At 54.7% G+C, this 15,977-nt stretch overlaps 1 protein-coding gene across 1 annotated transcript in view; it reads right to left on the bottom strand.

The window, feature by feature from the left end:
- Window positions 1-15: 15 nt before the first annotated feature.
- The window catches only part of SPTAN1 (spectrin alpha, non-erythrocytic 1), a 41,234-nt gene continuing 25,272 nt past the window's right edge, over window positions 16-15,977 (bottom strand). Inside the window, exons 31-57 of the mRNA XM_009896178.2 lie at window positions 15,720-15,901; window positions 15,499-15,598; window positions 15,211-15,408; window positions 14,946-15,092; window positions 14,354-14,457; window positions 14,069-14,231; window positions 13,592-13,606; window positions 11,857-11,988; window positions 11,417-11,554; window positions 10,973-11,077; window positions 10,626-10,834; window positions 9,865-9,985; window positions 9,604-9,725; window positions 8,999-9,131; window positions 8,472-8,570; window positions 8,134-8,293; window positions 7,838-7,914; window positions 7,455-7,664; window positions 6,922-7,218; window positions 6,361-6,473; window positions 5,549-5,566; window positions 2,849-2,903; window positions 2,254-2,450; window positions 1,833-1,886; window positions 1,272-1,418; window positions 913-1,060; window positions 16-314 (exon numbers count right to left, since the gene is read on the bottom strand). Of these exons, the coding sequence (XP_009894480.2) occupies window positions 189-314; window positions 913-1,060; window positions 1,272-1,418; window positions 1,833-1,886; window positions 2,254-2,450; window positions 2,849-2,903; window positions 5,549-5,566; window positions 6,361-6,473; window positions 6,922-7,218; window positions 7,455-7,664; window positions 7,838-7,914; window positions 8,134-8,293; window positions 8,472-8,570; window positions 8,999-9,131; window positions 9,604-9,725; window positions 9,865-9,985; window positions 10,626-10,834; window positions 10,973-11,077; window positions 11,417-11,554; window positions 11,857-11,988; window positions 13,592-13,606; window positions 14,069-14,231; window positions 14,354-14,457; window positions 14,946-15,092; window positions 15,211-15,408; window positions 15,499-15,598; window positions 15,720-15,901 (3,570 nt within the window). The 3' untranslated portion in view covers window positions 16-188. The remainder of the gene's footprint in view (window positions 315-912; window positions 1,061-1,271; window positions 1,419-1,832; window positions 1,887-2,253; window positions 2,451-2,848; window positions 2,904-5,548; window positions 5,567-6,360; window positions 6,474-6,921; window positions 7,219-7,454; window positions 7,665-7,837; window positions 7,915-8,133; window positions 8,294-8,471; window positions 8,571-8,998; window positions 9,132-9,603; window positions 9,726-9,864; window positions 9,986-10,625; window positions 10,835-10,972; window positions 11,078-11,416; window positions 11,555-11,856; window positions 11,989-13,591; window positions 13,607-14,068; window positions 14,232-14,353; window positions 14,458-14,945; window positions 15,093-15,210; window positions 15,409-15,498; window positions 15,599-15,719; window positions 15,902-15,977) is intronic.

Genomic DNA, 15,977 nt, shown 5'->3' with positions numbered 1-15,977 from the left:
CAGGGGCTGTGGTTTGACCAGGAACTTTATTGAAGCACACTGCAAGATATTTGTTTTCCCTAAGTTTCCAGCTAAGCAGTTTTAAGGTTACATCATGAAGTACCATGGATTACTGTAGAGCACACAGACACATGCAGAGCTGCAGTCAGAGGGGAGCCTGTTCTTGCCCCTCCTGGCACTGGGTGCAGTCAGTTCACGAAGAGCGAGCGAGTGAACTCGACGTAGTCGTAGGCAGAGGGCAGCTCCCTGCCCTTGCCGTCCATGTAGGGCTTCATGTGGGAAATGCAGTAGTCAGCCTGCTCCCGGGTCAGGTTCTGGAAGACAGAGAGGGGCAGCTGCAGCTGGGCACCCACCAGCAGCTTGCCCATCCCCAGGGCTAGCTGCAGCTGGGCACCCACCAGCAGCTTGCCCATCCCCAGGGCTCAGGGAGAGGCTGGAGCAGCAGAACTGTGCTCAGCATGGGAGTGCTCTGTCGGCTGGCACTAGGTGGTTAGAGGCTGGGAGGTGTCACCCGAGCCTTCTCACCAGAAAGGGGACAGCAGGGAACTGGTGCAGCTGCAGGGGCTCAGGCAGGAGCAACCTGTGCTGCAGGTGTGCAGCATCTGAACCTCTGCACCACTGCTGGAGAAACCTCCCTCTGCTCTGCAGGTGGTGAATGCAGAGCTGGGGCTCTGAGGAGAGGCAGAGCCAGCGGCCTCCCTCTCCAGGCTCCGAGCAGCTCCTCGGCAGCTGTAGCTCTTCCTCTGCACAGCTATGGAAGCAGCTGGGCAGGGCTGTCAGCATCATTTCTGCCTTTGCTGCAGAGCACACCCTGGGCAGGTTCAGAACTGAGCCCAGTGCTGTGCCACCACCTCCAAGCAGTCTGTACTGGTGTGTGGTAATGGCCTCCCTCTGCTCCTCCCCACTGCTCACCTGGTAGAGCTCCTCCTTGGTCACGTAGGGCTTCCCCTCGGAGCTGAGGGCGCGGAAGGCGCTCTCGATCTCCTCGCTGGACTTGACGTTCTCAGTCTCCCTGCTGATCATGAAGGCCATGTACTCCTGCAGCGAGACATGCCCGTCCCTGCGGGCAGCGCGCCGTCAGAGCGCCGCCCGCGCAGGGGCTGCGGTGCTCCGCGCCGGCTCACCTGAGGCGACCTCCTCCTCCCCTCCCTGCTCTCGTAAAGGAAGTGCTGTGGAAGCGACCACAGCTCTCCGCGACAGCAGCGCAGCTCTCGGCACCAGAGTCCTTCCAGCCACCTCCCACACAAAAAGAAAAGGTGCAGCTCCTGTACCTGTTGGGATCTACGGTGTCGAGAATGGACTCGAACTCCGGGTCCGGCTCCCCTTCCTCAACCATGGGCAGGTCGTAGCCGAGGGAGCGCAAGCACGACTTGAACTCCTGGTGGTTGAGCCGCCCAGACTTGTCCTTGTCAAAGTGCCTGCGAAAACAAAACCAAGCCCCCAGTGGTACCTGCCAGCTGCTGAGCACCGAAAGCTACCAAAGGGGCTGGAAACAAGAGAGGATGACAGGTAGCCCCTGTCCTGGGCACAGGAGCCTGGGCCAGGGCACAGCTCGCTCTCTCACACACACAAGAAGCAAGCAGAAGTTCTTTGCTTAAAAAGATCCCAACATGGGCTCTGCTCCCAGCTGGCATTCACTGGCACTCCCAGCTGCTACTCCCCTGTGCCCAGAGGAAGCTGCCCAGGAGAGGCTCTGGCATGGCTGAGCCAGCAGCAGGGGTCCCAGGCAGGGAGCAAAGGAGCCACACAGAGGTCAGGGAAGGCCACAGGCAGCAGCCATCACCATGGCAGCAATCTTGGGAGCACTGCTGGCAGCCTTCCCCTGCACTCACTTGAACATCATGCTGAATTCCTTCAGGGCCTCCTCTGTGACTCCAGTTGTGTTTCTGGAAAGGAAAAAGCAAAGCTTGTGAGCAGTTCCTAACCCCAGAGCTCTGCTGGAGTCCACCTGCCCCAAGCCAGGTCTGCATCAGGAGGTGAGGCCAAGTGAGCAAACCACACAGCAGAGCCCAGCAGAGTCGTCAGTCCCCTGAGATCTCATCACTGCTAATGGCCAACAGCAACTACATCCAAACCTGCCCTCTTCATCCCTCTGAGGAGAGCCAAGGGGTGGTTGTGGTTTAGAAGCTCACTGCACCCATCAGAGCACAGAAGATGGGCAGGAGCATAAACCCTGCAGGGGCTCTTCTCACATGGGCAGCTGTGGCTGCTGCCTTTCCCCCCCAGCCACATCTGTGCTGTGCAGGGCACTACCGAGCCTGGATCTGCTGCTCCAGGTTGTGCTGCATCCTCATGCCCAGCTGGTCCAGCTGGTCCCACTGCTGTGCCAGCCCCACGGTGCTGTGCTCAGTGTATTTGTTGTCCAGGATGAGAGCCTCCTCCATGGCAGCTCCAAGGTCCTCAATCTTCTTCAGCTGGCTGCGCATCGCTCGGATCTCCTGGTGCTTGCGCTGCGGGAGGCAGTGACGGGAAGGAGATTAAGGACAGCAAAAACCCCTGAACACAACGGAGGCTGGCAGGGGAGGAAGGGTTTGACTTCTGCTGGAACTAAGCTGTAAAACAGCATCCTCCTTGTGCACCACTGCAAACCATCAGGGCTGGCAAACCTTGAGACAAAGCCCCTGATAGGGAACACACTGAGAGCATCCTGGCCCCTCCCGCACAACCAGGACAGCAGCGCTGGGTAGGGCTTGTGACAGAGACCAGATCCATAACAGCCCCAAAAGTCTGCTTGGTACTCAAAAGATGTAAAATCCATTAGGATTTTGCCATTTCCACTCCCACCCTATGTTCCCAGGTCAGCAGCTGGGAAAGATCCCTCAGCAGGAGGGAGGCAAACATTGCTTACTTTAGTAGCTTCCAGCTGCGACTCCAGAGTTCCTGACTCCTCCACCATACAGGACCTAAACACAGAGCCACAGTGAGAAAATGCCCTGAGCCCAGGAAGGTGGCAGCTGGGGCTTGAAATTAACTCCTTCCTTGCAATAAAGGTCCTCAGAGCAGGACTGCTCTCCCTTGGGCGTTTCAGCACTGTATGGGTTTGTTCTGCCTCACCCCGTTTCAGGCTGACAGGTCCACATCTGGTTTCTCCTTAGTTGTCTGTGCAGTTAATTTCTAGCCCCACTGAAAGGCAACACAACCAGCAGCAGCCACACACCATGCCAGCCCCGCAGTGCCCACTCCACCTTAGGAGCCAGGGCAGACCCCCCGTGCCCAGCACACACACACCAGGGGTGACTCTGGAGAGGGGCTCAAGTCAGCAAGGGGCAGGAGCTTACAGAGGTGTTACAGGGGGGTCAAGGAGGGGGTTTAGAAGTAATCTTAACCTGGCACAATCTCTGCAGGAACTGCAGGCCTCTCCTGGAGAGCAGTGGCTGGTGCAGAGTTGCCTTTCCCACCCCACCTCTCCCATCCTGTGCCCAGAGAAACCAAGGCACAGCCTCTTCACCCAGTCTGGTTGCTACTGAGCTTTTGGGTAGCATATAAAGATCACCACTGTGGTGATGGTCTCCCAAGATCTTCCTGTGCACTAGCTGTGAATGTCTCTGGATGCTGCTTTCACCCCAGACCCTAAGCTAGCTTTAAGCAGCAGCATGATTCAGAATCTGTCCTCCCAAGAGCTGGTGACAGCCCCTCCTCAGCAGCCCGTGCACAGACAGCAAGGCTGGGCTGGGCTCTCCTCTCTTCTCTGTGCTGCTCAAGTCCCTGCAAAGTCAAGGCCCTGTTTTCTAAGTCACCAAACTGAGCTTTCACCCCCACTGCAGCCTATCCCTGCATGCTTTTAAGCTTCTTGAGAGGGCTTCCAAGAGCTGAGTCACTGCAGCAAGGAACACACCAGACCTCTGGGTGCTTCACCAGAGGGCTGCGGCTCAGGTCCAGTGCATGTCTGGGGAGGTGAAGTGCACACCCAGGACCCTGAGCAGGAAGCTGGGTACCAGCTATGGAGAGTCATCAGGGACACAAACCTCTGAGCTTCTCTAAGCCGTGAGGGTTAGTTGGAAGGAAGCAATGCCTGGAGTTAAAAGGTGCATTGGAAAACCAGGTGAGGTAAGAAAATAAGAGGAAAAACCTTCCAGACAGATCATCCCCAACTTCATACTGATAGACACGAATGACCCGGCGGTAGGCTATGCTAGGCAAAGGAAAGAGAGCAGGTGAGTGCCAGGGGCAGGAAGAGAAGAGGGCAGAGAACACCCCCAGCCTCCAGCGGAGCCACGCTCTGGCCAGCAGCACCTCGCAGCAAGCACAAGCAGGTACTGAACAAGGGGAAAAGGTCCTGCTGCTGGCTGCACACACACAGACCCTTTGCTGTGATTTGTGCCAGTCTCAGGAGGAGCTGAGTCTGGCACTTCACTCCTCTGCAGGTTCTTTAAGCACAAGGCACAGGGGCAGCCATGGCACCCTGCAAGGCATGGGGCACACAGGCAGCTCGGCTCTGGAGCCTCTGTCTGCCCTCTTGCCGAGGGGTGCAGGAGAGTCAGCACCTCCCAGCTCCATTCCCTCAGGCACAACGAGGGACAAACTGCTGGGCAACTCAGCAGCCCTCTGGTGATTTACTCCCCAAGAGCCTGGGTGGTGATTCCCCAGCTCTGCCTGCCCGCCACGGGCACCAGCACTGAGCCATGGCACTGCCTCACAACAGGGCTCCAGGAAAGCCCTGCCCAGTCCCACAGCAAACCCGAGGCAGGTCATTACCTGCCAGAAGGAGCAGCACACACAGCTTGTTGCAGAGCCAGTAGCAGCAGCTGCCTGTGAGAAGCACCCCCTGAGCCCACCCTTTGATCTCCAGAAGCCAGAGGACCTCCTCAGGGAGCTGGGCCCTGCCTGCTCCCCAGCCCTCAGCCCCAGGCTCTGCTAACTCTGCAGCACTTTACAGCAGGGCTCATGAGGAAGCCTCCCAGGTGCTGCAGACTTCCCATGAAGAAATGTAAATGGACCCTTGGAGAGGGCTGGCAGGCTGCAGACTAATGTTAAAGATCTGATTATTTCTTTTCCACTTCTTGACAAATGCCAGGTGCATCCTCACCAGGAGCTGCCCCCATGGCCTGACACCTGCCCCTGAGGTGCTGGCAGAGCCAGGCCAGTTCTGGGTTCAGGCAGATCAAGCCCAGGCAGCTCTTGTGTGCGTAACAGAAGAGCTTTAAGAGAAATCATTTCAGGAAAGCCTCTCCACAGCAACCTTCCCTTCTCCCTATGGAAACAGTCAGTACTTTGGAGCTTGAATTGTTCTGTGAACAGTGAGGGTGGGAAAGTCTCTGCTGGAAAGCCAGGACTGGCAGCCTGTCCCACGTTCTCACACAACGCACCAGATGAGCAATGCTCAGAGAGAGCAAGAGCTAAAGTTGGGACCACCATGGCCTGCCCATGATGAATTGCTTCTGCCCTTAGCCTGGGAATTGTTAGTTCCCACTGGTTTCTACTTAACCCACTCCAAACCCTGTTCCCTATCCTGTGCACCTCAGCCACAGATTGCTCTTTCCAAGGACAAGGAGGCTGAAGTAACGAGGACAGCAGAGCACACTTTGAAGATATAAAATTCAATACGAACCCATCTAGCAGGTAAGTCCTGGGGAATGTGAAGGTCCAAACATCAGGCAGCAGGACAGAGACAAGACAGTAGGAGAGGGACAGAGATTTGGGTGGGAAGCAAACATCAGGAAGTTAGAACCATATTTCACTGTTTCATGAAGACACACAGAGAACTATTTGTGAGCAGAGAGAGAGGACCACAGGAATCTGAGCATGGAACTCACCTCCTGATATGACAGCCAGGGGCCGAGCTGCAGCCCCACCTGAGCACAGCTGGGGATGTGCTCTCCAGCTCCCTGCAACTCCCCACCTTCAGATCAGTTATTTCTAATGCAGCTGTTAAACCTCTGCCCCCTCTCCCTAGGCAAGGACACCAGACAGCACCCTAGGGGAGTCATCACAAACTGGTCTTAAGCTGGTTTGCAGCTCCTCTCTCTATGGAAGCTCCAGGGAGATTTCCAATCCACTGCTCAGTGCAGAGGGAGGTTAACAGAAAGCCACCAGCACATGAGCCTCCTTCAAGCCATTTGTTGCCCACCCCTCACTTGTGCTGCAGACTAGTTCAGGAATCACTGAGGAGTGAAGCCATGGGTAACTGCCATTACTGCAGGACAAATGAATCCAGAAGCAGGAACTTTTCTGGAGCTGGTGCTCCAGGGCTTCCCTGTGGCTAATAGGGATCCCTCCAACCCCAGCTGCAGGAAACCAGCAAGCCCCAAGGGGCTGTTTTTAGCAGGAGACATTTACAACCTAGACCACAAAGATGGAGGATGGACAGAAGTATCAGCTGAGGAAGTCTCTAGGGGCAGCTCCTGGGCAGACAAACTCTACCTGGTCTCCTGGATCCACTGGTGGAAGGCGTTGGCGTGCTGGGCAAACTCCTGCCGCAGTTTGTCGTTTTCCTCCTGCCTTCGCTGCTCCTTCTGCAGCTCCAGCTCTCGCTCCTGGCAAGGGCACAGAACACATCTCAGAGGGCTGTGACTGCTCTGCAACAGCCAGCAATCACCAGCTGTGAGCCCCAGCCCAGTTCTGAGGCTCACAACCAGACTGAGCATTCAGTGTCCTGCTGCCTAGACAGCCAAGATGACGCAGGACCTCAGTCTTGAGCCCTGGGACTGGCCCAGCAGCTCCCCTGATGCTCCCAGGGACACTAAAGCTGTGTGCAGTCAGGAGCCCAGGTGCAGTTGGTCTGGCTTTGGAGAGAACACAACTGAGACACCAGGAAAGCAACCCACAACAGCAAAGGTTTACAGCTGATGGAAGTTCTCCTCTCACAAGGTTGGAGGCATTTCCCTCTGGCAGTGACAAACTCTGGTACTGGTTAGCTTGGAGCACAACCTCCAGGGAGGGCTTGGGAAGTTGTAAGCCACATGAAGGACCTCTCCAACTTGCCTTGATAATTTTCTGCAGGTTCCTCCAGGTTTCTTCAAGAGCCTCCATTGTAAACCAGGTGTAAGGGTTGGAGGCCACCCGGAAGCTCTTGATCTGGCGATCCAGCTCTGCCAGCTGGTTGAAGTCAGCCTGGGCAGAGCTCAGGGAGGAGCGGAAGGCATCGTGAGCTTCCCGCAGCGCTTTGATCTCTTCCAATGAGTTGCAGCGCACAGGGTCAGTCAAATCCTCCTCAGCATTCTCAAACCAACTGTTAAAGGCTGATGCCTTCTTTGCAAAAGTCAGGAACAGATCCTCCACCTGCAGAGAGGAAAGAGTCCAGGTCAGCTCTGCAGTAAGGCGAGCAGCCTGTGAGAGCTGAGCCGAGCCAACACCTCTGAGTCTGCCTTCAGCACTTCTCTCTTGCGAGAGGTCTCCAGGACCTGCACAGCAGCAGCTGCCAAGGCAAAAGCGGCAGAGCTGCAAGTGTTGCGAGGTTTGGATTTTCCCCAAAGAGAACAGCCAGGGTTTTGTAGGCCTGTGGCTTGGCCTCTCACCTTTCTGAAGTGCTCCTGAGCCTCCAAGAGTTTCTTTTTCCTGGCAGCAGAGTTGGCGAGCAGCTGGTTCCAGCGCTTCATCAGCGCCGCGTGCCGAGCCTCGATGGCCTTTGACTGGATATGTTTGGCTGCCAGGAGCTGGTCCTTCAGAGCAGTGATGTTTGCAATTCCTTCCTGCTGGAAGGCCTGAAGCCCAGCATCGAAAGTTTCCTGAAGCATTGAAAGAAAAGCAAAGTCTTGGGTTGTATTCTGATGCAACCATTCCAACCTCCTGTGTACATTTCAAACGTATCTACCAGATTCTTGTGGACTGGATAAGAATCCACTTGGAGAAGACTTCACCCCTCCACCACTCCTGGGGTGGGAGGTGCACTAGCACTGACCTGCTTGGTGAGCAGTGTCTGCACAGAGGAGAGGTCGCGCCCGTAGTCGTCTGTCTTCAGGCTGTTCTCCTTCTCACCTGGAAATGGAGCAGAGCCAGGGAAATGGCCACGTCAGTGCCTCAACCATTCCCCCTGCTCTCAGCCAGGTTACCCCCAAAGCATCAATCAGGCACAGCACTGCTGTTTGCTTTGGGTTTAGGCCTGCTCATGACCACAGCAAGTGAGAAGCCATCCGAGGTCTTTTGACCTGAGGGAGTATTTTGGTGTCCCTGGGAGTTCTGTGCTCCAGGACTTACCTATCCATGACTCCACCACATCTGCTTTCCAGTTGAACTGGAGGAAGGCAGAGTTCTCATCCAGTTTGGCTTTCCTCTGAGCTGCTGCTTTCTCCAGATCTGACACCTTCCCTCTGAGGCCCTTCATCTTGGCAGTGATGTTCTCCTCGTGGTGATTGTTCTGCATGGCAGAAGAACACAAGAGCACATCCCATGAACTTAAGGGCTTCTGAGGCACCCAGCAAGCTGGGCTTCAGCTGTCCAAGAAACAGCTTTGAAAGCAGCTAAGAGACACAAAGAGTGAGAGCTCTCTGCAGAATGCCTTTCACATGGAAGTGTCCTGGCTGGCCCTGGCTCACCTTTTTGATGAGCTCCTCCCCATTGGCACAGACGTCATTCACTCTGTCCTTGTGCACGGTGAAATCAGTCTCAAAGGCTTCATGCTTCTTCAGCAGGCCCTGAAGCAGGACACAGGCACTTGAAGAGTCATTTCTCATCATGGGTTAGAAACCAAATCACAGCCCAATGACTTCTTGTTCTAAACTAACACAACCTTCTGACATTGGCAGGCTCAGCTGCCTGGAACAGTCTCCTGTTTCCCTGTGGACAAGGGACACTGCTCTCACTTTCCAAGACTTCAGCCACTTGATTCAACCAGGACTGTCCAGCAGGGAGGGGGTGCAGAGCTGCACCATACTGCAGGTTATTTCCTCAGGAGCAGCAGACTGGGGATGCTTTTCTAAACTTGACTTTGTTTCCAGTGTAGGCTTTCAAAACTCCCAGCAACAACCTCTCAGCTGGGAAGTCAGCTAAAGGAAGGGTTCCTGAAGCTCTAACCAGTAACACCACCACAAGGACAACAGAGATCTGACAACTTTCTTCATACCTGGATGGCTGCAAGGGTGTCCCCATAATCCTCACTGGCCACCAGTGTCATCTTTTCATTGATCCAGGCTTCTTCTTCCTCAACGTTTGCTACAAACTGCTGGTACTCCAGAGACTCCTCCAGGCGCTGCCCCCTGCGTGGGAAAGGGAAGGTTGAAGTCACTGCTGACAAAAACCCAAATTACAGCAGCAGACCACCTCAGAACATGGAGAGGCTGAACCCTGCACACAGACTGTCCACACCCTGCTTCTCTCAGCAGGCTGCAGGGCTTGTGGCTCTAGAAATGCACCAGGCCACGATGCCTGCAGCTACTGAAGGACCAGCAGGGATTTCTCCTAACAGCATCCTGGTAGTGGACTCCAGTCAGCAGATTTCAACTCTCTGGCTTGTAACTGGAGCAAGAAAAGGCCAACCACACACAGCTCAGCAGGAGACTCCTGCTACTGAGGAACACCACCAGCTGGGACTCCCCCCTGCCTTCCTAGAGCCTGTCACAGGGACATGTGCAACGCCATTGTGTTGTTGATGACAGCCCCAACCCTCGAAAGTCAGCAGTGGCCACTGTGAGTCTGACACTGGTTGTTGCAGACCCATGCCTCACACACCTAGCAGCTGCCAGCTGCTTCAGCTCCTTCCAGTGATCCACAAACTGAGCCAGCCTCTGCTGGATCTCCTCCTTCCCAATTGTGTTGTCATCCGAAAGCTTCTTGCCGGTGTCCAGGACGCCCTGCAGAGCAGCAGAGAGTCAAAGCATCATCTCCAGCTCACCCTTGTGCACCTCCCCCGGGCTCTGGTTCTGACTGTCCCACTTGCCACAGAGCAGTGGGAAGCTGACTGCTGAGGGCAGTGCCAGGCAGGGAGGTTACCTGGATGGCAGGCTCGTGGGCAGCCAGCTCTGCTTCCAAGCGCTTGTGCTTCTTCCTGAGGTTCTGCACCCCAGTCAGGTCTCTGCCATAGTCCTCAGAGCTAACCAACAGCTTCTTCTCTCTGAATTCAAGGGAGAAAGGCAAAGCCTGAGCAGTGCTCCTCTAAGCCAAACTGACACAAGAAGAATGACTGCAGGTAACCAATGCTGCCCATAGCACAAAGATCTTGGATGTTAGGACTGAATCCTTGAGCTACCAGCAAACAGCAGCCGGCTCCTGGCAGCACTTTCAGGGGTGGAGTGCTGGGGAAGGAATGAAGGGGACAGAGGGGCTGTCACCTCTCCCTGAAGGACAGAGGCTCTCTGTGCTGTTTTCCAAGGGGATAGAAACCTTTTGTAAAGTTTACCTGCTGCTGCCCAGTGCTTAGGGGCATGAGAGGACTCTAACTGGAACTGATTTCCCTCAGCCTCACTGCTTTGCCCCCTCCCACAGCTGGCCAGAGCAACAGCATCAGCCTGGAAGGGAGCTGGGAATGTTCCCCAAAAGACTGGAGTCTGCTCTGAGCTACCTGGCCCAGCTCTGCACAGCAGTGCTTTTCAGTGCAGAGCTTCCCTTCTTGGGCTTTGGCCAAAGAAAGCTGCAGCTAAGGAGCCACTCCCAAGCCGCTGCTGAATGCATCTGGGTGAGCTTCCCCTGTCTGGAGAGCAGACCCTGGCCGGGAAGAAGGCACAGAACAAAGCCCCCAGCTGCCAGGCACGCACTTGATCCAGGACTCCTCATCATCCATGTCCCTGAAGAACTGGTGCAGGCGATGGGACTCGTTGAGCTTCGCCCTGCGCGCTGCGGCCATGCCCTTGATGCGCTGGAAGCGACCATTGATGGCCTCGCGCTTGTCCTTCACCTGCGAGGTGTCGAAGGCACTGCTGGTCATCAGGCTGTCAGCTTGGCTGTTCAGGTCCTTCAGGCGGTCCTGGGGACGTGGGGAAAGGCTGTGAGCTGCCTGCACCTTCCCTGTGCTTGTGCTCAGCTGCTGCTGCAAGCGCACTGCTGCGGCAGGGCTTGCTGGTCACTGGGGATCCCCCTCCAGCAGCAGCAGGGAAGGCAATACCTCATGAGCTGATATGTCAGCCTCCAGCAGCTGGTGCTTCTTCAGAAGGTTGTTAACTGATGCCAAGTCCTTCCCATAATCTTCAGATGCCAACAAAGCCTCCACCTGGGAGTGAGGAAAGAAAAAGGGGGTGGAGGAGGAGCTGTTTTCACAAAACCATTGAAAAACCATCTTTAAAAAACTGCAAGTGAAATCCCTGCTCAGTTTTCTGCAGCGAGGATGATCCTGAGCCTCACCACTGCTTGACCCCTAGCAGGTGCTCTGCAGAGATGCCCCTTCTCACCTTACTAAGTAAGAGCAAAAAGCTTTGACAAGATTCAGTCACAATAAAAATTTGTTCAGACTAAATCTAGACTTGGGCAAAGGTGGAATCCAGCACCAGCAAAGGGCATCTAAAATTGGAACCCCCAAGTCCTGCAGGTAAATAATCTCCATCCCAGCTACCTCTGAGAGCCAGAAATCAAAGTCCTTGATCCCGGTATTGAAGTTCTGCTGCTTGTTTGCTTCTTTCAGTTTCTGACTCTTCTCTGCCGACTTCTGCACCAGGAACTGCCACTGGTCAGCCAGGGCAGCCAGCCGAGCCTGGGAGAGAGAGGGGAATGCTGCAGGCCAGAGGCAGCCTCTGATGGGTGCAAACCCACAGCCTGCTGCAAGCTTGGCTGTGGACTGCAGGTGTGCAGATTCCACAGTCCCTGCCTCCTGCTGCCCAGCTGCCACCAGCTGCACTCCCACCGCCTGGTCACAGGGCTGGGAAACTTCTCACCCACAAGCAGGCAGTAGAGTGAGTGCCCTGACCTCTGCTGCAAGGGCAGAGTTTCTGCAGAGCCAGGCTTGCTCCTGGGCCCCCTGCTCCCTTGGACAGCTTGAGGGGGGCTGGTGCCCACCTTGACGGCGTCCTCGCTGCCGGCGCAGGCGCCCCTCTGGATCAGGGAGTTCCCCATGTCGATGACGCCGCGGATGCGCTCGGCGTTGGCGTGCAGCTCTGCCTCGAAGGCTTGGTGCTTCTGGTGCTTGCTCTGGACACAGTGAGAGCAGGGTTACAGCTTGGCCTAAGTGCTGCTTGGTTGTTTTCATGGGCTGAGAGGACAGCACAGAGGTCTGGCCATAGCCTAAGGAGGGTCCCTCTCGGCTGGGATGGCCCCCAGCTCACTCTGACAGGGGCTTGCCAGGCTGTAACCCAGCAGCACTGAGCTGGGTGCAGCTCTCAGCATCTTCTGCACTTCACAGAGCCTGGGATCCTTGCACTGAGCTCAGCTGTTACTCAAGTGAAGCTTTCTCATGTTCCCCCCTGAAAGGCAGCAGCTGCACACACCCTGGTGCAGCAGATCCTCCTCCTTTCTGCTCTGACCACCCCCTCTGTCTGTATCCCTGCGCCTTTCCCACTCCCCTTCCCCCAAGTTTTGCAGCTGTTTTCTCCCCTCCCTCTCCCAATTTCTATTTTCCTCCCTAATCTCTGCTGCAGCTACCTGCTTTCTGCACAGCCCTGGTATTAGTCACCCAGAGCCCTCTGCACCCAGAGCTGAATTAGTCACAGTTCCCCTCTGCTGCGTGGAGAGCACCATGAGAACAACAGGAGCCTTGCTGTGGGAGGCAGTGTGCAGCTCTCAGCTACACACCACCCCCCTGCCAGCAAGGGGACAACAGCACAACAGTGACAAGACAGAGTTCACAGGGATGGGCTGGAAGTGCCACTGGACATGGGGGTGCAGGGTCCTGGGAGGGTGGGATGGAAGGCGGCGTTAGGCTGAAAACGAAGGATGGGAAATACTCCAGAGCTGGCATGAGAGATTCTGCATGAACTGCTTGATTTTGGGAGCTTCCATCCTGCCTGCTTCCAGGCCACATTTGCCAACATCTCCAAGTCAAGTGCGAAGCTGCCAGTCTCCTATCTGTACAAGTGCCACAAGAGCAAACCCCAGACAAACTCTTTGTGGTTAATGCTATTTACTATTATTTTAATGAAAAACATGCACCAGAAGCTCCAGTGACAAAGGAGGACTCTTCCCTCTCTCAGCTTCCCCCTTCTTTGTTTTCTCTCCTGTATATCCTTATTTTCATTCCACTGCTTGGATTCTTACAGGCCCTCTCAGCTTCCCATCTGCACAGACCTTTCTGGAGTGTTCTTTACGCTACTGCTGCAAGAACTAAGCCACCCAGGGCTGTCCTTTAACTGCATCCTCCCTCTTCAGCATTTGCCTCTACACACAAGCTCACAAAGCTGGCATTAAGCCGTGTGTTAAATCATCACCAGTGAGGATCCAGACAGGAGGATGCCAGGCCCAGCAGCCCAGTTTCTGAAAAAGGGGGACAGGAACCCATTTCCCTGTGGGCTAACTTCTGAACCACCTCCAGACTCCCTCAGCAGCACCACAAATGAAACAGCTCATGCAGAACGCCTGCAAAACAAAGAACTGATGGTGCTGAGCAGGCATTAACCAGAAGCCACAACCAGGACATGAGGATCAGCAGCAGCTGGACCTGCACCAGGTCAGCAACTAAGAGAGAACAAAGCGACTGCAGGAGCTGATGGATGGAGCAAGACTGCAGCCAGGCCCTCTGCTCACACACAAGCTAAGACAGAGAAAGGGTCACATACCAGGGCTAGTCCAAACTACTTACCAGCAGTTTGGAAAGCTACAAAACAGATTGAGAGAAGCAGTTGAGTGCATTCATACTACTTCATAAACCAGTACTAAAACACAAGAGGTAACTTCAATTGTTCCTTAATACTGAGAAATAAAAGAGACTTCACATTTCAGAACAGGAGGCAGGGATGAGACCCAAGAACTCCATTTCCTTATGTGATGACCTAGATACTGGCAGACAGGCAGAAAGGCTGCTCAGGGCTTTCTGTAGCAGCAAGTTGCTGCTGCAGATATCACATCTCATTAATTATATGCATCCATAATTGCCAAGTGAGCTCTATTTTGGGTCTCCTTTCATGCATAATGCAAATTCCATTTCCTCCTTGTTAGCCAGAGACCACATCCAACACTGTGCCTTATTCTTTTGTTCCTGAGCCTGTTCTTCAAACCAGAGCATGCTTTGCAAGGCTGAAGATTATACTCTGAGTTCTGAGCCAAGAGCCACATTCACCTGGATATTTGTGGGGTCCTTATAGGATTCATCACTGGCAGTTTGGAGCTTCTCACTGATCCAAGCTTCTATTTCATCCACGTCACGACTGAACTGCTGGAGCGTCTGGGATTCTCCCAGCTTGGATCTCTTCTCAATCATCTGAGCCTTCAGACGGAGCCACCTGCATGCAGTTCAGTACAGATGCTAAGTGAGAGCTCAGAGCTGCACCCAGCATCCCCTGCTGCCCAGGAGCATCCTCCTGCAGGGGGGTCTCTGCAGCCCCTGCTGCGAGGCAGCACTAACCTGTCCAGAACCTCGTTCCGCCTGCTGGCAATGACTCCCTTTGCATAGTGATCAGCAGAGATCAGCTGGTCAGCAAATGACTGCAGGACAGCAATTTTCTCCTCCTGTGCAAACAGAAGCCAGGAATCAGTGATGAGCAGGCTCTGGAATGGAACTTTTTTAGCTTCTGTTTCCTCTTTACATATACACCAGTGTCAGTGTGACTGTGAAGGAAGCCTGACTTCTGCAAGACTGCAAAGTTCAGCTTCTGAATACCTTCCACCTGTGGCACTGAGGAAGAAGCATTTTAGGACTGTAAGCTACAGCAGTTCAAGCAGGCAGCTTGCTGTCACGAGCAGCTGGACATAGATGTCCTTCTGCTGTAGGGAAAACAAGAACCCCACAAGGCTTCAAAGCAGTAAGAGTTCCACAGCTGCTTGCCACTGCTCATAGGCAGCAAAATCCATCCCTATCTGCATGAGCCCTGAGCTCCTGCAGCACACTGCAAACGGCTGAATATTTAGAACCAAACTTCATCCATCCAGGGCAGCAACTTCTGCTACCAACCTGCACAAAGGTGCAGCTGTTTTCCCCTCACAGCCACGCTCCTCACCTGCACGTTGATTGCCTTATCAAAGTCCTCGTGCTTCTTGATGAGTGCCTCCACACTGTCCAAGGAGTCTCCTTTGTCCTCTGTGTTCAGGAAGGCCTCTCGGGCTGCCATCCAGTTTTCAGCTTGTTCACAGTCCCGATGAAACAACTGGGGAGAAAAGTCCTCCAAAGCATGAGAAAGAGGCCCAGAGCATTGCTGCCCACTTGGGGGAACAGATTTTCTTGCACAGGGAGGAATTCTCTCTCTTCAAAGTACAGCAGAGTACCTGCAGCTCTAGGCACTGGTCTAGCATCATCCTGCGCTGGACCCAGGCCTTCTCTAGGTCTGTTCGCTCTTGATCCAGGATGTCCAACTTCTCCTTGATCTCAGGGCTGGCATAGTGCCCATGGGCAAGGAGCTGCTGCCCAAACTGCTCAAATGCCTGGAAAGTGCCAGCCCTTGCATCTATTTCAGTGCGGTGCTCCTGCAGAGGACAGAGGCTCTGTTAAGCACACCCTGAACGGGAAGCGGCAGAGCCAGCTCTGGAGGGATGACTTCTTTCTCTCTCCTGTACCTGGTGCCTCTCCAGTAAAGCCTCAGCTCCAGTCACATCCTTCGCAAGCTCATCCGAGGAGACCAGGCCCCGGATGCCGTTGATCCAAGACATGAGGTCCCTGGGAACACACAAGCAGAGGATTTTTCCCTCCCTCCACTGAACCAAGCACAAGAGGAGGAGGGGGAGACCTTTTCTGCCTGGGAGCCAGAGATGCTTCAGCAGAGCAGAGGGAGCAGCACCTGAAGTCGCTGAGGAAGCGCTGCAGGTCGTGCGAGTCTCCCAGCTTCTCCTTGCGCTCGTCAGCTCTCTTGCCCAGGCTGCTCCAGGCCTGGTTCAGCTCTGTGCACTTCTCCTGCAGGTCCTCAGCAGACTCTGGGTGTGACTGGATCAGGCGCTGGGCAGTCTCACCCAGAGAATTCACCTGGAGAAGGGAAATAAGCACAATGAGGACAGAATCATTCCATGGCTCCATCCCTCCTGCAAGATAAAGAGGAAGC

The sequence above is a fragment of the Dryobates pubescens genome, chromosome 29 (genome assembly GCF_014839835.1).
Source record: "Dryobates pubescens isolate bDryPub1 chromosome 29, bDryPub1.pri, whole genome shotgun sequence".
Classification (NCBI taxonomy): domain Eukaryota; kingdom Metazoa; phylum Chordata; class Aves; order Piciformes; family Picidae; genus Dryobates; species Dryobates pubescens.
Note: the sequence above shows the minus strand (reverse complement) of the source record. Positions and strands in the feature narration are given on the sequence as shown.